At 33.0% G+C, this 20,933-nt stretch overlaps 2 protein-coding genes across 2 annotated transcripts in view; one reads left to right on the plus strand and one right to left on the minus strand.

Moving 5' to 3' along the window:
• The window catches only part of LOC134826997 (uncharacterized), a 110,396-nt gene that overhangs the window by 48,912 nt on the left and 40,551 nt on the right, over positions 1 to 20,933 (minus strand). The gene's annotated exons all lie outside the window — the stretch shown is intronic.
• Positions 6,412 to 7,572, plus strand: LOC134828027 (odorant receptor 67d-like). The gene has a single exon (XM_063840970.1). It carries the CDS (start codon positions 6,412 to 6,414, stop codon positions 7,570 to 7,572), a length of 1,161 nt encoding a protein of 386 aa, XP_063697040.1.

Below are 20,933 nucleotides of genomic sequence, written 5' to 3' on the forward strand. Positions count from 1 at the left end.
AATGGAATGCAGGCGTAATTCAAATTCTGTGCTTAGGAATTGTCGGTGCGATATGTTACTTTAATGCTGCTTATCAGAATTGTCATGACTTGAATAACTTAGTTTTCACAATATCCCTAAGTATGGTAGATGCTTTAGGACTTCAGAGATTTTTCAAGTTTGTAACTTCTCACGAAGAAACTATGGAAATGCTAAATGAAACAGTTGAATACATTAAGAGATGGGAATGGGTTGAAGAAGCGTTTCCCGTACTTTTGTGGTACTTGAGATTATTGGCACGTCTGGTAAATGTCATTGGCGTTACTTTACTTAGTTTTTTGGTGGTATTAACGATTTCTCCAATTCTGTACTTTTTGATCACTGATGAGATGATGTTGATCTATAATCAATTCTACTTACCAACAATTGACTACAAAACGCATCCAGGATACGAAATTCATTTGATTTTTCATACAATGTGTGGCTTTTATTTTCTATTTGGAGTAATGGCATCCACGCTATTTGTTCTCTTGATGCTCGTGCAGAACTGTATACAAATCGATGTATTATGTGCAAGATTAAATGTATTGACAACGAGCATTACAAAGAAAAATGATACAAATACGACCTATTTGTTGAAGGAAATTTTCGCAGAACATCAAGATCTGAACAAATTAATTGATGTTTGCGAAGATTTTTTGTCCTTACAAAATTTGTGTGATCACTTTGTTTTGGGACTTCAGACTTGTTTTAGTTTGTTCATCATTTTACGCCAATTTTGGATACCTGGTTACTTTTTGATAGCAGCGGGATTCATGATCATTTTCACAATCAACCTGCTTGGAAGCATCATTGAAGTAAAATTGGAAAAACTGACCTTTGAAGTTTATAACGTGCCATGGTACTTGATGTTAGTGAGGAATCAGAAAATGTATTGCATTTTCTTAGGAAACACTCAGAACACAGAGAGATATACACTTGGTGGTCGCGTTCCATTGTGCTTAGATACATTCGTTAGATTTTACAAGGGAATCTATTCGTACTTAATGATTTTGCGAGAAACAGGAATTTGAATTTGTTAAGTGAATTATTAATGTATAGATTATGATACATTGGAATTTAAGCAATAAATTGCTGAATCAACATTTCCTTTGAACCTTATTTGAATCTTGATAATTGCTTCAAACTAGATGATTGATGACAAACTAGACGGGAAATTTTTCTATCAGTCTTAAGTCAACCATGAAGCTGTTTACTCGTAAGTTACTGGAGCCTCTTGAAACACTTGAATACATTTTGCATATTGCGAAACTGGGCTCGAATCCCGTAGTTGGAGATTATCTAAACAACAAATGGACGTGGAAACGAAACTTAGCAGTGCTTATTCAATCGTATATCCTCTGTTTTCTAACTGCGCTTTGCTACTTTCACGCTGCTTTTCGAAATCGCCATGACTTGAGTGAACTCTTATTCAGTATCTGTCTTTTTATGATTGATATTTTGGGATTCCAAAGAATCACGAATTTCGTCATGCATCACGATGAAATAATTGAGGTCCTGGAAAGATTAATAAAATTCACTCAAAAATGGGAAAGAGAAAGCGATACATTCCCAATAATGTTGTGGTACTTTAAGCTACTTGGACATGCAATTTCTGCAGTATCATTCTTGTTTCTGATCATCGGAATTATATCCTCAATCACTCCTATTCTTTATTTCTTATTTTTCGATGACATGGTGATTATATTTCAGTGTTTCTTACCAGGAATTGATCACACATCGCATCCTGGCTTTGATATTCACGTCGTTTATCACTTTTGGTGCATTTTTATAACCGTGGCAGGGATGAATGCTACAACTGACATCATTCTATTGATTCTCGTGCAAAACTGTATTCAAATTGATGTCTTGAGGGCCAGATTGAAAATGCTAAGTGAAAGTATCAACTCATCAAGTCACGAAAAAGATCGAGTAACAACCCAACTTTTGAAGGAAATCATTTCGGAGCATCAAGACTTAAATAAATTAATTGATAGCTGCGAAGCTTTTTTGTCAGGTCAAAATTTAAGTGATCATATGGTAGTTGGAGTGCAAGCATGCTTAGGACTTTTCATCTGCCTGCGCCAATTTTGGATTCCGGGCTACGTTTTAATGACCGGCGGATTAACAGTGATATTTGCAATCAACTTGCTTGGTAGCATCATTGAAATGAAGCTTGAAACGTTGACGATTGATGTATATGACGTACCGTGGTACTTGATGTCGGTGAGAAATCAGAAAATGTTTTGCATTTTCTTGGGAAACACTCAAAATACGGAAAGATACACGCTCGGTGGACAATTGCCATTATGTTTGGACACGTTTGTTAGATTTTACAAAGGAATCTATTCGTATTTAATGATTTTGCGAGAAACTGGAATTTGAATGTAATTTATCATGTGAATTATTAATGCTTATAATGCAGAAGAATTCAAGAAATTAATTGCTTAATTTGTGCAATAATTTTTTTTTTCAAAATTTCATTTGAATCCTGATAATTTTTTCAAAGTAGATGACATACTAGATTGTTCTTGAAGCAGATTTTTATTGTTTTGGAAATGTTTGGAAAATGATTCTATTAGTCTTAAACCAACCATGAAGCTGTTTAGTCGTAAGTTACTGGAGCCTCTTAAAACACTTGAATATATTTTGCATATTGCAAACCTGGGTTTTAATCCCGTGGCAGGAAATTATCTGAACAAGAAATGGACGTGGAAACGAAACTTTCCTGTAATTCAATCTTACTTAATCTGTTTAATAACTGCAAGCTGCTACTTTTATGCTGGTTTTCAAAATCGCCATGACTTGAGTGAACTCTTATTCAGTATCTGTCTCTTTATGATTGACGTATTGGGAATTCAGAGGATCACAAATTTCGTCATGCATCACGATGAAATAATTAAAATTCTGGAGAGTACAATTAAATTCACTCAAAAATGGGAAAGAGAAAGTGCCACTTTCCCAATAATGTTGTGGTACTTTAAGCTACTTGGACAAGCGGTTTCTGCCGTAACATTTTTGTTTTTGATCATCGGAATTATATCGTCAATCATTCCTATTCTTTACTTTTTGATTTTTGATGACATGGTGATTATATTTCAGTGCTTTCTACCAGAAATTGATCACACATCGCATCCTGGCTTTGATATTCACGTCGTTTATCACTTTTGGTGCATTTTCATAACCGTCGCAGGAATTAATGGAACAACTAACATCACTCTATTGATTCTCGTGCAAAACTGTATTCAAATTGATGTTTTGAGGGCCAGGTTGCAAATGCTTAGTGAAAGTATCAACTCATCAAGTCACGAAAAAGATCAAGTAACAACCCAACTTTTGAAGGAAATCATTTCGGAGCATCAAGACTTAAATGAATTAATTGATAGTTGCGAAGGCTTTCTGTCAGGGCAAAATTTAAGTGATCATATGGTTTTTGGTGTGCAAGCATGCTTAGGACTTTTCATCTGTATGCGTCAATTTTGGATTCCGGGCTACGTTTTAATGATCGGCGGATTAACAGTGATATTTGCAATCAATTTGCTTGGTAGCCTCATTGAAATGAAGCTTGAAACGTTGACGATTGATGTTTATGACGTACCGTGGTACTTGATGTCGGTGAAAAATCAGAAAACGTTTTGCATTTTCTTGGGAAACACTCAAAATACGGAGAGATACACGCTTGGTGGACAATTGCCATTATGTTTGGACACGTTTGTTAGATTTTACAAAGGAATCTATTCGTATTTAATGGTTTTGCGAGAAACTAATATTTAAAACATTTATATCCTTTGTATTGTTTCCCATGACATTATTTTATTCATTAAAACTTTGCAACTATTTATCTGTCAGTATTGAAGTGAACATGAAGCTTTATGCACACAGCTCTCTTGAGCCGCTTAAAACCCTTGAATGGATTTTAAATTTAGTCAAGATGTTTGCAAAACCCGTAGTTGGAAATTATTTGCAAACAAATTGGACATGGAAACATAATTTTGAGGTGTTTCAAACTTCTCTTATTGTTCTTCTAACTGCAATTTGCTATTTTTACGCTGGTTTTAAGAATCGTCACGACCTGAGTGAACTCATATTCAGCATTTGCTTATTTATGCTTGATATTTTGGGAATTCAAAGAGTTTTGACAGCTATAATACATCAAAAAGATTTTTTGGAATTCTCGCAAAATATTATTAACTTTACAAAAAAATGGGAAATAATCGATGAAACATTCCCAATACTATTGTGGTACTGGAAGCTTCTTCAACGAGTAGTTTTTGGAGTAACAATAATTTTTGTAATGCTTGGTTTTGTATCAGCGATAGCACCTGTCTTATATTTTTTGGTATTTGATGACATGCTGATAATATTTCAGTGCTATTTGCCCGGAATCGATCATTCCACACATCCAGGTTTTGATATTCATGTTATCTTTCACTCTTGGTGTATTTTTTTAGCCCTATCGGGTTATTATACTACAACTGTTGCTGCATTGTTGCTGCTTGTGCAAGGTTGCATACAAATGGATGTGTTGAAGGCAAGATTAACAATGTTAAATGATAGCATCAACAACAAAACAGGTAGTGATGACCAAATTACAACGCAACTTCTGAAGGAAATCATTGCGGAACATCAAGATTTGAACGATTTGATCGATATGAGCGAGGATATATTGTCGCCACAGAATCTAAGTGATCACGTAGCTACTGGAATTCAAACGTGCTTAAGTTTGTTCATTATTCTCCGTCAAATATGGATGCCTGGTTTCGTTTTGATCACATTGGGATTCATGTTGATATTCACAATCAACCTGCTCGGAAGCATAATTGAAGTTAAGTTAGAAAACTTGTCTTTTAATGTTTATGATGTGCCATGGTACTTGATGTCGGTGAAAAATCAGAAAACGTTTTGCATTTTCTTAGGAAACACTCAAAATACGGAACGATTGACACTCGGTGGACGAGTGCCATTATGTTTGGACACGTTTGTCAGATTTTACAAAGGAATCTATTCGTACTTAATGGTTTTGCGAGAAACAAATATTTAAATAATTTATAAAACGGTATCCATTGCACAAGAAGTATTTTAGTCATTAGTTAATATTTTTCAGTTAAACTAAGTTGACGTTCAAGCAAATCATGGCAAAGGCTCGAGAACCCTTAAAAATTATAGAATTTTTTGTCAAAATGATCAAAACTTTCGTTAAACTCGTCCTGGGTGACTATTTGGACAAAAAATGGACTTGGAAATGGAACTTGCCACTTTTTCAAATATCCTTCTTTTGTGTCCTGACACTTGTTTGTTACGTTTGTTCCGCTTACCAAAACCGTAATGAACTTTCAGAGCTTGTACTTTACATTTGCCTCTCATTAGTCGATTTTTTGGCAGCACAACGTTTAGTGAAATTTGTCATGGACCAACAGGAAGTAGTTAAAACCTTTGAACATATCTTGGAGTTCTTCCAATACTGGGAAACAGTTGACGAAGCTTTTTCGATTCTTTTGTGGTACAGCCGTTTGTTACGTCGCATTTTTATTACTCTTGGCATCTTATTGTGGTGCTTTTGCAGTGTGTTGAGTATCGGACCAATAGTGTATTTTCTCATTACCGACGAAATGGTTTTAGCTGTGCAATGTTACTTGCCATACATCGATTACAAAAGTCACCCAGGTTTCGAGATTCACGTCATCTTTCATAACTGGTGCATATTTTGCGGATCTTTTGGAATGATCTCATCCTTTTTAGTTGTACTATTCATGCTTATTCAGATTTGTGTAGAAATCGATGTACTACGAATGCGTCTAAAATCGTTAAGTGGCGTTGTTAATGGCAAAAAGGAGGAAAACATTAGAAATTTTCTGAAAAGCATCTTTGCTGAACATCAAGATATGAATGAATTTATCGATTTCTGCGAAGATTTCATGAGTGCACAAAATCTTAGTGATCATTTTGTGTGCGGCACTCAAACATGCACCGGACTTTTTATCTGCTTGCAACAAGTATGGTTGACTGGCTACATGTTAATTACAGTTGGATTCTTCATAGTGCTATTAATGAGCCTTCTCGGAACGATTATTGAAGTAAAGTTGGAAAATTTGTCATTTGAAATTTATGATGTGCCATGGTATTTAATGTCGGTGCGAAATCAGAAAATGTATTTGATTTTCTTGGAAAACTCGCAAAATACGGAGAGATTAACAATTGCTGGAAGAATTCCATTGAACTTGGATACATTTGTCAGATTTTATAAAGGAATCTACTCGTATTTAATGGTTCTACGAGAAACGAATATTTGAATAATTTATCTATCTATTATTTTAAAAAATATAACACTTATATCACAATATTTGTAATTAGTTCACTTTGTTACAGTAACATAACAACACTTTCTGAAATACAATGGAAAAGAAGTCCGAAGAACCTTTAAAAATAATGAATTTTCTCATACGAATAGCTCATATTAGTGTCAAACCTGTTTTGGGTGATTATTTGAACAAAAAATGGACTTGGAAACGGAACTTGCCACTTTTCCAAATTGTTTTCTGTTCCATCGTTACAGTTGTATGTTACATTTGGTCGGCATACGAAAATCGTAAGGTACTCTCAGAGCTCGTCCTGTACATTTGTCTTTTGTTGGTTGACGTTCTGGCAGCACAACGGTTCTGGAAATTCACAAAGGATCAAAAGGAAGTCATACAATCGTTGGATCATACATTTCTGTTTTATAAGAATTGGCAAAAGGATAGCGAAACTTTTCCAATTCTACTTTGGTACAGCCGCTTATTACGCCGCGTTTTTATTATTCTTACTGTAACCTTGATGTGGTTTGGTATAGTGCTTAGTATTGCACCAATCTTGTACTTTCTCATAACGGATGAAATGATTTTGGCAGTTCAATGTTACTTACCATACGTCGATTACAAAAGCCATCCTGGTTTCGAGATTCACGTCATCTTTCATAATTGGTGCATCTTTTGTGGACTTTTTGGATTGAATTCATCTATATTTTTCGTTCTACAAATGCTCGTACAGATTTGTGTCGAAATTGATGTATTACGAGCACGATTAAAGGTATTAAGTAAAGCTATAACCCGCAAAAATAAAGACAAAATAACGGAAACTCTGAAAAATATCATTAGAGAACATCAAGAAATGAATGAGTTTATCGATTCCTGCGAAAATTTCATGAGTGCCCAAAATCTCAGCGATCATTTTGTATGCGGAACTCAAACATGTACCGGACTATTCATTTGCCTACGACAAATTTGGATGACTGGATACATGTTAATGACATTTGGCTTTATAATTGTATTCGTATCGAACTTTTTCGGCACAATTATCCAAATCAAACTAGAAAAATTGATGTTTGATGTTTATGACGTGCCATGGTATTCGATGTCGGTGAAAAATCAGAAAATGTATTGCTTTTTCTTGAAAAATACACAAAACACGCAAGTGCTTACGCTTGCTGGACAAATACCTTTGTGTTTGGATACATTTGTGCGATTTTACAAAGGAATCTATTCGTACTTAATGATTCTAAGAGAAACTGTAGAATAAATATTTGCTGCTAAAAACTCACTAAAACCACAGAAAATAGCACTATTTGATAGAAATCTTCACAAAAAAAAGCACTCTGAAGTAAACTCTTGATGTTTATCCTTCTTTAGATGATATTTACCTGAAAAGATAAAAAAATAAAATTTATTAGAAAAGTCAAATAAAGTTGTTCAACATTAAAAAGTCAACTATGCGTGAAGAGAGGATAAATTAATTCATGTTCAATGTCAATTTTGTAATTTTTTCATGTAATTGAATTAAATTTTTAATAAAACCCACAAATGTTGGTAGATATGACACGTGATAGGAAGCGCACCTTTTCTTACTGCACATAATTTAATAATAAAATACTAGCCAAGAGAGGCAGATATCAACCGGAAATAAAATAACAATAAAATTACGGTTTCATTTACTTTTTTTTATTTCGATACGAAATATATGCATAAAATATCCCTTTTTATTGCCGTTCCCTACGTTATTCCATAGAACACCCACTCTTATCTTTATATATTTAATGATAATTCAATTACACTTTGTTCATAAAAGTTACAAGCGCAGGAATGGAGAACCAGGTGGCGGTATGACTCGTCATTTTATTGTTGTTTACATTTGGCGTCATTTTTGTACAAAAAAAAAAATACAGAACGTCTGTCGTGTGAGTCAGACAAGAGTTAATGAATAATGTAAACAAAAAAAAATTAAAGTAAATTGGAATAGTTAACTCCAAAAGCAATGCCAGACGACACACAAGGGGACAACTTATTAAAAATTCCCGGTAAAGTAACTCTCGAAATTCTCGACTCGTTATATTGTAAAGTCATTATTATTAATAATAGGATTGAATTTTGTCTATGGCCCTTCCCATCGTTTAAAATTAACGGCTTTTTGAATGGCTGCTCGAAAAGCTCCCAAGGGAATAATTTCGAATAATCATTAAGTAAATATCGATCGCATCTAAAAAACATAATTTTCTAACACAAAAACTTGTTTTCGTAACAAATTAATTAAATATTCGGAATTATCTTCTCCGTGTCCATGAAAATTCTTTGATCTAGTGTTTTTGCATGTTTTTCAATGTGTTTACATTACCCTTTCTTCCGACTCCCACAACTTGCCAAGTCCTTGAAAAAGGCGCACCGTTTAAATTATATATTTTATATATTATCGTGGCTTTGGATTATGCGAGCTTAATTTTTGTTTAATTTTTAACAAACAGTCAGTGAAGCGTGTTCCGGAATATATTTTACGAGCGAACAATGAAAGGGAAAATTTAATTGAAATATCATAAATATTTTATAATAATAAAAAACGAACTGGAAAGGGCGGTTGCGTGCTCTCATGTACAAAAAATGGTCCTGAATTTAATTTTTTTCGACCTTTATTGACTTTTTAATGAATTTTCATGAAGAAAAATTCCCTGCTGGCCAAAAGTGAAAGTAAATAAAATTCTAATTTTTATTATTTTTTTTTATTAATATAAAAAAACGAAGTTTACGAGCAACATATTGCGCAATCGAGGCTGATTTTTTTAATTTCACAAAATTCCTAAACTGAAAAAAAAATCTGATCGAATTTTCAATCAATGTTCAATGTTTCGTTCCGCAACCAAGACAAGACAAGAAAAAGTTGTCACATAATTAAATGATTTTTCAATTTTATGTAAAAATATTTCGTGTCGTCGTCTGTTTTTGTTATCTATACCTAATCTTATCATCCGTAAATACATGCGAAAAAAACCCAACGCACTCAAGGGGAATCCCGTCGTACGTGTATACGCGCAGAATCTGTTTAATAATAAATTTTGTAACATTTTTTGTTGTAACGAACCCTGATGTTGCAGAACAACAAGGAAACGAAGGAAAAAAAATGGAAATGATGAAAGTATGCCTTTGCTATGTAAAATAGATGTAAACGAGGCATTGAATTATGATGATAAAGATATGTCTTTAGTTGTATATTTTAATACATGTTAACGGAGAAATATGTTAAAGAGGCCTCTCCTCCGTCAGTTATGTGTGTCATCATATGTTGTCTTTTGCAAAAAAAAAAAAGAATAAAAAAATGGAGCAATTTTGTTTTTTTTCTCTTACTGACAGCCTTGTCATACCCAGAGACAAGACAAGAAGATGAGACGCAAAGTAAATAACGTTAAAAAGCGAAACATGAAAAAAGAACAATTTTTTAATCTATCTTTTACTTATCACAGGATCAAATATCGCTACTTTTTTATATAACGGACAAAAAAAAGCGGGAAAGACAGATAATAGACATTATTCAATCATATATTTTATTACAACATCTGACTTGGATGATCTGGCAAGCAGCAAAAAAAAATGACAAAGAAAAAAAGAGAAGAAGGGCGAAAAGTTAATCAAAATATTATTGAGACGTGCGGAGAAAAGATGTTTTTATTATCGTTACGAGAAAAAAAACGAAGATGTTTGACCTTTGAAGATGGGTCTTGGTTGATAATTTTATGTAATTATTTCCAACGATGGAATGTTTAATTGAACAGAATTTATTAATGTCTTTTAAAGGTACTTATTGATCCGGAAACTCCTTTTTTAAAATATTTCATAAGAAATGAAAGCTCATCGACCTTTAAATTAAAAAAAAATCTTTTTTTATGACAAAATAACCGGAAATCTTCACAAAAAGAAATTTCTTGAACTGCGTAATTTTTTCTCTATTGAAACAATAATAATTACGAAAAAAGTTTCATTTTCTTTAAGGAAGAAAAACTTTTTTTCATCTTTTTATTTAATTCCAGTTTAAAAAGTGAAAAACGGAGAAAAGATTAAAAATACGAGAAAATGCGAAAGAACGGAAAAGGATTTGAAGAATTTTTTTCTGTACTTTCTTTCGAAGAAAAAGATGAAGATTTGTAAAGAAAATGTGAGAAAAGGTTGTTAGCAGGAAAATTATTACACAAAAATTTATGTGTCGTAATGAAAAGTTTTTTTTTGTCTAAAAATTAATTATCATTCTGTGTTTTTGTTGAGATGAGGTAAAAAAAAATTTTTTTAAAAATAAGAAATGATGGAGGTCGTTTACCTTTGCAGTTGAAGAAAAAAAGGAAAGATAGTAAACAAATTAATCATTTTTGACGCGTTGCAAGAGTAACAATGAGTGATAATGAAATATTTGTCACAAATAATAATCCAGTGTGTTTATCATACCCCGCAGGATTATGACACCCCATCGAGATTTTTTCCTCCTACATAAAAAAAAATTGCAAATCCTAAGAACATTCGAACAAGAGAAACTTTCCACTTCCGTGAATCAAATAAATTCTTATCTCGTTTTGCATCCCAACTGTTTATTACGGATTTTTAATGTGCGTTTTATACTGTTTTGCTGGAGAATATGAGAAAATGGTGATGCTTTATGACCATCTTGTATAAATGAAGTAGACCGGAAATAAAAGATAATTTTTATGGGACATTTTTTTTTCTTCTTGCTGTGACAAAGTATAAGAAGACGAAAAGTGTGATTTTATTTGCGTTTGTGCCATTTTTCGTTGATATGGCGTAAAAATGTAATGACGATTCGTCTTTAATGGCTTTTTGTTTGTGGATGAGTGATAAACATTAGGAGATAAAAGGAAAATTATGGCTTCCCAACTTTGTTGTAATCTGCTGTTCAAACATTTTTTCCACAAAGAAAGTAACCTTAATTTAAATAAAATTTCATTTTGTGATGATGTTTCACCTTTTGTCCCACATTTCGACTGAATTTCACACACTCAACTATATTACTTGAGTATTCAAGCAATTATCATTTCACATTTATTTAAATTTTCGGTGTCAATTTTATTTTATTATTATTTAAACAAGCGTTTCACAGTAAATTGTCCAATTTTAAATAACTACCGAGGCACCTTTTTAGTATGCGGTGCGTTATGTGTTCATAAAAATGAAAGTTAATTCTCATTAAAATAAATTTTTGGGGAATTTTCCGGAATTGAAGGACTATTTATGAGGCAGAACGTCGAAAGTAGGCCAAATAACTTCAAACTAACGAGTCATTCACCTCAAATTTTAAAATCATTTTTTTTCTGCGTAGTTTATCAGATAAAAAACGTTTTTCTAACCAACAAACATTAAAAAGCGCACACACAGACACAAAAAAGATCTAACGAAAAACCGTCATATAAAAAATTACATCTGTAATTACGATTTCGTGTCTTTTTTCAGTATTTTTCTCTCTCTGAGTCTGAGTCTCACTCGAAAGAAAAATATAAAAAAGTTAAAATAAAAACTAAAATGAAAATACATTTGAATCGTTTTTCCATCTTAATGTGTTTCGGTAGAGAGTTGCATTTATTCATGCCTCGAGTACGGAGAATTGTTCCGTTTTTTATGAGAGTACTTAATAATTTTCGTTTTTTTTTGCTGCCGTTCGAAATGTAAATGCAAGCAAAGCGTTTTGCGTCAACTTTGGATGAATGAACGGAACTATCCGGCAATGCGAGGAACGAAATATGCCTCAATACCGTAAGATGACAAGAATTAATGCGATAAAATAAACTAAAAATAGTTTTTCCTGTTTCTCGTTTTCTCTTGTGTGTTTCGATATATTTATTGTGTGTGTTTGCGAGAAAGGAAAAGTCGTAAGTTATTGATGGAAATGCGTTTCTCGGCAGTAGTTGCCCGACGGATTGAAAAGTGTTTAAATTAATCCCTTAAGTGAGTAAATTAATTCCTTTAGAGGTTAAATTAATCCCTTAGAGGTTAATTTAATCCCTTCGAGAGGTTAATTGAACTCCTTAAGCGATTAACTTTATCCACTCTGATATTTCCATAGACATTGATTCATTTTTAGAATGGATTAAATTAATTGCTTAAGTTGTTAAATTGAACTCTTAAGGAACAAATTAATCCCTCTCTTTAAGAGATCAATTGATCCCTCAAGGATTAACCTGATCCCTTAATCCCTGATTTGGTCATCAAACGATCCCAAAAAAGAGATCAATATGAACCCTTAAGAGGTCAGTTTGATTCCTTTAAGAGGTCAATTTCATCCCTTCAAGAGGTCAATTTGATCTCTTAAGGAATGAAAATGACCTCTTAAAAGATTCAATTTTTTGGGTCCATGAATGGTTGATCTCTTGGAAAGGAATCATTTTGAACACTTTTCAATCCGTAGGGCTGAAGTGGATTTGGTTTACCAGACTTTTAAATAATGGAAAATTTCATTAGAAGAGTTAAAATTCTAGCAAAAAACGCTCATTCAGTTTTTTACCTCGACAAAGAAGGAGTAAGACAAATCTATCGAGTAATAACGATAATGACATCGTAAAAGTAATTGCATTGGCTTGGCAGTAGATAAATGGTGTCAATATTTATTATAACTGCCTTTCTACTCTTTTCTTCATGCGAGTAAATGTAACAAACACTCATCTGCTCCAATATAATAATTAGTTCGTTTTTTTTGAACAAAAATTTTAATTACTTTTAATTTTTACGAGCGCGCCCGAGAAAAGAAAATAAATAAATAAATAGAAATTTGTAGTGCAATTAAAGTTCATTTGTCTGAGCGCCATAAAAAACGTCAAAATCTCGGAGAAGCACGTGTGTATGTGATGATGCACTTGTTCTTCTTTCTCAGAATTCGAGAATTGATACTGTTGAAAAAAAAAGTCGAAATTCAATCCACTTCTGTTGATTTACTTCTTCTGACTGTCATAATAGTGAAAGATAAAAAAAAATAAGAAGAAGGTGAGAACTGCTACCGAAATGTCTTTGTTTGTTTACTCAATTTTGTTTAATTTTCAGTGAGAGACACAAATCAATGGGAAACCATATACAAACAATTTTACGGTCGGTGTCGAAAGGTCTAATTTAATTATATATTTATTTATTTTTTGGGCATAAGCACACCTATAAATAAATACGGTGCAAAGAAAAGAGAAGAAAGGCTGGAAACGGTGTGAAAGAGAAAAAAAGATAATAAAAATAATAGGAAGAAAAAACAAATCTGATTGAAGAGTTCATACATGTGAAAGCGAACGAATGTCGAGAAAATAAATTAAATTAAGAAGAAAATAAAATCCAATCAAATCGTCTCGAGAAACATTTCCGCTCGCGTGTTTTTTTTTGTATTTTTTTTCTAAAAAGGAAAAGTTTTTGTAGACAAGTTTTGAGACATTTCACTAAAAAATTATTCTTTTTCCCTTTTTTTATTGTAAAAAAAGTGTTAAAAGCGCTCACTACAATTTTTATTTAACGACAACTTTTGTAAAAAAAAAGAAAATTCTTTTAAATAACGAAATCTCCTTTGAAAAATTCAGCGAAAGCAGCTTACTTCTCGGAAGAAACTTTCCCTTTTTTATTTCATTTTATTTTCTCCCGTTTAAATAAATAAAACACGGATAAAAGTCTGGATCTGCAGCCAAGGCGCTCAAAGTAATGCAATCAAGTAAAAGTTTATCCAGCAGTAGTCAGATTAGTATCAAGGAAGAAATTTGCAACAAGACGCTTACTTGACTTTAACTTTTTTTTTGTACGTGAATTTTTGTGTCGCCGGTTTTGTTTCGTTCACAAATCGACACTTTTTGACGATTAACGAGAAAAGAAAAAAAACTTGAGGAGGAGGAAGAAGAAGAAGTGCGCTCAACCAAAGTATCATCCTTAACTTTTATGTACATATTTACTCTAATCCTTTTCAAATTGGTTTTTCTTTTGCTTTTTCCTTCCACGTGTATCTCGACACTTCATGTTTCGTGCAAAACGAGAGTAATTGTAGTCTGGCGCGCGATAAATGCTTGAAACTCCGATGAAAAGTGAAGAATATTGTCTAGGAGGAAATAGGAGGATTGAAAAACAATCCTTTGTAAAGTCTCAAAAGCTTTTCGGGTTCTATTGCTTATTTGATATCGCTCCGTATTTATTCACAAAGAAACGTCAACAATACTCCTTTTTTCTGCTTCTTTGTTTGTTTGTCTGTCTATCGAAGATAGCACTTCTTTTTTTTCTAGGACGACATCAGAAAAAAAAACTTTAAATGCTTAAAAGGAATTCAAATCTGATAGTGCTTTGCTTTTGCCTTTATAAGCTATCACATCGCCCACAAAGAGGAATTTAATATACCCAGTGCATGAAAGAGAGAGAGACATTGAAGTGGGTACTTATTGCTAATATCCTGAATTTCTTCTTGCTTTTGTTGTAAGACATCGTCGGAGATAACTGTGTAAAGAACATTCAAGTGCGAAATATTGTCGATACTTTCGGCCAATAAGTCAAAGGATTTTTTTTAACACTCAATAGGGAAAACAAATTTTAATAAGATATTAAACGAGGAGATTGACGTCACAAAAACACTTTAAAAGAAGATACAAAAACCATTTTGTTTTCATCTTTTTCACGTTAAGTGTTTAAGTTGAGATCCCTTTTGGCAATTTAATAGCTTTTCCATTGTTTATAGAGAAATATGGCCCAATGGGATGATAAGGTCTTTTTTTGAGGCCCTGTAGATTTAAAACTAAAGCCTTCCAAATTTTCATAGGAAATTTTTCTTAATATTTTTTTTTAAATTAACATTTTTAGAATGTTAGTACTCATTATGCTCTTTAAATTTATTTTTTTCAAATTCAGAAAAATTTCCAATGAAAATTTTTGCTTTTAAATTTACAGGGTCCTTTCGAAGGGAATTTTTTCAAATTTAATCGTTTTATAAATCGTTTTTAGCAAATAGTAACACAAACAGGCAGTGCCCAATTACATGTGTTTACATATGATTAAAAAACAATAATATCAATACAAGAGAACATTAAAGAGATTGAAGAACATAAATATCAGACAAGATAGACATAGAAGGTAAAATAGTAATTTCAAGTGTATGTCACGAAGCTTCCGTGTCCGTGCGCCAAAATACTGTCGATCCATTGCTTCTTGAACACATCAGGAGTACCATCAAAGATGTTACAGCCTCCAAAAAGATTGTTGTAAATTGTTTCTATAAATTTAAAAAAAAATAAAAAAAAAAAACTTCCTATGAAAATTACGAAGGTTTCGAATTTAACCCAAAAGGTCTTAAAATAAAGCAATTTCATCCCACTTGGCGTGACTTTAATATTCCATTTACACAAAAAACAGTTAATCCATTTGTTTAGGCGTTTCATCTTTTTTCTCATCGTCATCATCAGATAATCTCCTTACTTTGAGACAAAACGAACGAACGTGCATAAGCTGGCATGACCTTGAATTCGCCTTAAGACGTCTGTCTATTTATCCCTCGAAAAGCTGTACAAAAAAAATCCAAAGTCATCTGCTCGACAATTTGAATTAAACGAACATTTAGTTAAACGTCGAAATTGTTAAATTAAAAACCCTTTTAAAATGGAAGGCGTCACGCAAACAACAATAAAATAATGAGTAGCATATGTTCGGGAATGTTGATAGTAATTTTCACGAACTGTCTCCCCTTTTTACTACTTTCTGTATGGATTGAATCGCATCATAAATAAAAACAAAAGTGTTTACTGCACTATGAAAATATTTCTCCATTTTCTCATCTTCTGAAGAGTCTGAAACGGGTAGTAAACCGTAGAATTATTATTATTGTTATATCTTTTTTTCATTACCCAACCATCTCATTTCACTTCTCTTCAGTCTCCATGATGATTCGAAATGACAATCTGTCGGTTCCCCCCTCGTCAGTTTTGCAGTAGATTTTAAATAAATCCTGTTTGTGTCTCCGTTCCTTGAATTCTTAATTCTGAAAAAGGATTTGGGAACGTACCTCTGTCACATAAAGAGGACCTAATTTATGGCAAATTGCATTATTTTTTATACGGCCTACTATATTTTCGAAACGTACAGCAATAAAAAAGGGATTGTACTTTTATTGCACACTCAGCTGAAAATTGTTTAAGCATTTCCTTGTTTATGATTTTCAGTAGTAGTTGGACAGTAAATCATTCCGACGAGTAGTATAGTGGCACCTTCTAACACCAAGCAATCAAATTATATGAATCGTGGCACAATTTGCGTCAAGCACAGCAGCAAACATGCATCATGTGGGCGTATTGTTATTATTTTGCTTTATTATTATAATATTATTATAGTTCTAAAATGCGCTTGCCTATATAAATATAATTTAAAATTTATTTATTTGAAATGTTGTCAACACAAGAGATCACAAAACTATTAACACTGATGTCAGTAAATTAAAAGTTGTGAGTCGCATTTAATATTTTTTCAAACAACATTTGGATATTTTTAGAGGAAGAGTCGTCGTGCGGTAATGTATCATCATTATTTTTCGTTTTTGAGTGTTTTGTTACAACACCGCGTCGGGCGTCGTGATGGAAGAAACTGTCTCGAAGTGGATGACACGCGTTTTAAAATAGTTTGTCATCATTAGATTAATGTTTATTTCCTCTCTTCAAAGATCTCGACGTGAAAATCCCAGAAAAAAAGTTTCGGATTGCAATTATTGTTTGTCATTCCATCGTAATTGGTTTCGCTTACTTTCTTCTCCTTTAATTACAAACAGACGGAAAGCTCGAATTTTTCACCCCACGGAAGAGAGACAAGAAGAAGGAAGCAGACCGTTTAAATGTCAGACAAACAGTTTTTTTCATGCATGTTACAAAGTATTCTAATGTACTCCTTTTTTTCCTTGTTCAACGGTACAGCAAACAATAAAAGAGATGAAAGACAAATACGACACAAAAGAAATGTGTCTGAGCATACATACGGGTGGAAAAAGAGTTATGTGTACGAAACACGCGCCATTTAAAAGCATCATCATATTAAAGTCACTTAGGGATTCGCTTTGCTGCATACTTTTTCGCATAGACAAAGGAAACTTTTTTGTTTGTTCATTCAAGTCGAGTTTCTTTTGTTTGGTACACATGTTCTCGTAGGTGGGTGTTGTTTAAAGGCATTTACTTACTTGAACAATCAAAATTATTACTATTACGAAATTTTACTCTTTTGAGGGAAAAGAGGAAGTTCTTTTCATACATTTCGTAGAAAAAGATTCTCTAAGGTGCGAAGAAAAAGCGCTTTTGTTAATATTTGAACGTACTGGAAGTAAGGTTATGTGTCGCCCGACGGATTGAAAAGGTATAAGATTGATCTCTTAAGTCGCAAAGGATCAGATTGATTCCTTAGGAGTTGAATTTAACTCTTAATGAATCAATAGCCTTTAAGAAGTCATCTTAGCCCCCTTTGGAATTGATCATCTCCAGCCCCAATTATCGATATTAATGTTAGGAGGTTCAATTGATCCCTCAACCAGAGTGGATGATCCTTTAAGAGGTTGATTTAATTCTTTTTGGAATTGATCTGATCTACGAATGATCAACAGATCGGACGATCAGCAGATCATATGATCAGTAGATCAGATCGACTTCAAAAGGAGATTAAGTGAACCTCTTGAGAGATCAACTTAAACTCTTAAAAGCACTTAAGGGATCAATTTAACCTCCTGAAGAGATTAAGTTTTTGGGCCTAAGAATGATCAATTCACAAGGGGGTCAAGATGGCTTCTTAAGGTATCAAATTGATCTCTTTAGGAGGTACTTTACCTTCAAAGTGATCAATCTGACTTCTTAAAAAGGTCAACCTCCTACCTTTTCAATCCGTGAGGTGCTATGAGACAGACAGGCAATGTAAATACTTTTCTTTTGCACACTCTCCTAGTCAAGTCTTAGTCAAACAATAGACGAGACAAAAAAAAGTTGCATGCAGGAAAATAATCATAAAAATTCATGCATTTTACGCACACACACACAGCACCATAGTAGGTAATGAGAATAAAGGGTCGCGTGTTATTAAACTTGTTCTTCTTATACTTCTCGTTTCCGAGGCATAACGATGTATCGTTAAAAAAATTGTCTCGTGCCATTTTTCGTCTGCCAGGAAAAAAAGGGAAAGTCTCTTCTACTAACATTGTCGACTATTGTCTGGAGAAATAAGTGCTCACATATGCATGAAACTCAGCTTTTGGAAGTAAGCAGCATCGTTATTACACAAAATGATAATAATAACAATAACCGATGAATGAACGCACAAAATAATGCATAAAGAGTACCAAGGGAGACGCAGCCTAGTCATGAAAAACGACGTTACTTACCGTGAACGCCCGCTCACGTTATAGCAGCATCACAAAAGCAAGAACACTACACTACTTGAATATTTATGCTCTTAATATGTTTATGCGAGATTATGTTTGGTGCATAATAATAATCTTATCCGCAAATACATGTGTTGTTATCGGTGTCGCTGCTACCCTGAGTCATCGTAAAAGCACAAAAACACAGAAAAAAATGAAAAAGAGAAGAAAATGTATCATCTGTTTGTCTGTCTGAGGAGTTGTTAAATTTAATGAAGATATATTTGATAGGATTGAGGTTTGTCATGTGCTCATGCGAGTCGAGGAGGAGATTTAAAACAAACCTATTCGAAATTCACAACGTGTGGAATGCAAAAATTTGTGTAACTTTTGTGAGGGGAGTCTAATTTATGGATTGTTTGCGATGGTTTTTACGCAGATTTAGGCTCAGATGCAGGAAAATACGGAAAATAATTGAATTTTCATTGAAAATTTGAATCCGTTATCCAGATATGAAAAGTGATTTTATTGTATGGAAAATATTTCCTACGATTGACCTAAATTTCAGTAAACCACTTAGTTGATTGATTGCACTGAACTGACGTTTTGATGACATTCGAAAATAGAATTTTAGAAGCATCTAAAACCACATTTACTTGAAATGCATTTTTTCGGACCAAAAATCGAACGTTTTTTGTGTTTTCGTGTTTTTTGGGGCAAAACTAAACCGCAGCTGTGACAGCAATAAATTTTGATCAAGAGTAAATCAAATCTCAATTTATCTAGTTGGGATTTTTTTTCTCGTTTGTTGAACAAATAAGCTGCATTTGATGGAATATTTTCTGCTCTAGATATTTTTTTAAAATTTTTAAACGTTTTCGATTTTTCCTCCAACCTACACGACAACACGAGTAAATAAATTTTTTTTTCGTGGTATTTTGACCGAAAAAATTTCGATGACATGTAATGAACGTCGGAAAAATGTCTAAATACGAAGTGATAATGTCGCAGTTTGTCGCATTTTCGGTGGATGTTCTCTGGCGTGTCTCGAACGCCCACTTTAATGACATGCAACAGAGATAAAGCAATTCATTAGTGTCGTAAATTGTTTATTCGAAGAGTAATGTGTTGTTTAAAGATGTGATTAACAGGTTGATTATCACACAAACATCGGCACATGCACTTGTTGGCAGTCGTCGACAATGTCTTCGTCGTCGTCGATGTTACTGTTGTTGCGGTGATTAATCTTGTATCTTTTGTTGTGTCGTCTTTTTATTGTCTTTTAAGTTAATGCATGAGGAGGAGGTGTTAAAGCGGATTAGAGACGAAAGATATGACAATGTCGCACAAATTACGGTAATTTATTAACACTTTATTACCTCGGCAATTGTGTAACTTTGATGCAATTTTGTTTGGACAGTCGCGGATTAGCATAAAATTTTACACAATTTTTTTTATAACCCAAAACATCTTTTGTAAGATTTTACGCTCTTGACAAGTTTAAATACCTGACAAGATCCAAACGATGACATGTGAAAGGATCCCCAGGATTGTTTTTGAGCATGATGAATGAAACACGTGCAAAAAAACCGTTTCAGGAAATGATGAATTATCCTGTTATGACACACAATTACAGGATAAGCCTTCACAATTTCCACACAAAAAGTTCCCATTTTTCACGTTAATCCCGAGTACTAAATTAAAATTTATTTCCAGGTATTGTTGTTGTTATTTTTTCATCGTTTGAAAAAAGGCGGGAAAACACGCATCCCCGAAAAAAAACATTAATGGAGTCCCGCGCGCGCCAACATATAAAAAACGCGCCATATCAGGAGTAATAAAACTTTTCGGACGGACAAAAATCGCACATAAAATGAAAATCAAAAGCTATAAATTAGGGATTAGTATCTTTTTCGGGGCGTTAATATCCTGTTTATGCTGGAATTTTTGGCGGGAATTTGAATTTTTATTAATGTTTGAAAGTTATTTCCATTTTATTATGTTTGTGATCGACAAAAAAAAAGGAAATTTTAATCTTTGAAAGATATAAAAAGAACTTTTGCAAAAAAATACAATAAAAATTGAGAAATTCGAGTCAAAAATCAAGTATATCAAATTCGGTTCCGGTTGTGTTGACATACCAAAAAATAATTTAAATTGTAATTTGATAATAAAAAGGTGTTCTTCACCCGAAAAATAAATTCAATGTTATTTGATGCTCATCGTCCCACATTTTTTTTCAAATAAATAAAATTTTTGAATGAAAGTTGTTCCAGAAATTGGCAAACAATTAATTT

The sequence above is a fragment of the Culicoides brevitarsis genome, chromosome 1, assembly GCF_036172545.1.
Source record: "Culicoides brevitarsis isolate CSIRO-B50_1 chromosome 1, AGI_CSIRO_Cbre_v1, whole genome shotgun sequence".
Classification (NCBI taxonomy): domain Eukaryota; kingdom Metazoa; phylum Arthropoda; class Insecta; order Diptera; family Ceratopogonidae; genus Culicoides; species Culicoides brevitarsis.

Excerpts from the sequence above, each read along its gene's own strand:
- LOC134828027 (XM_063840970.1), top strand. The coding sequence starts at position 6,412 with ATGGAAAAGAAGTCCGAAGAACCTTTAAAAATAATGAATTTTCTCATA.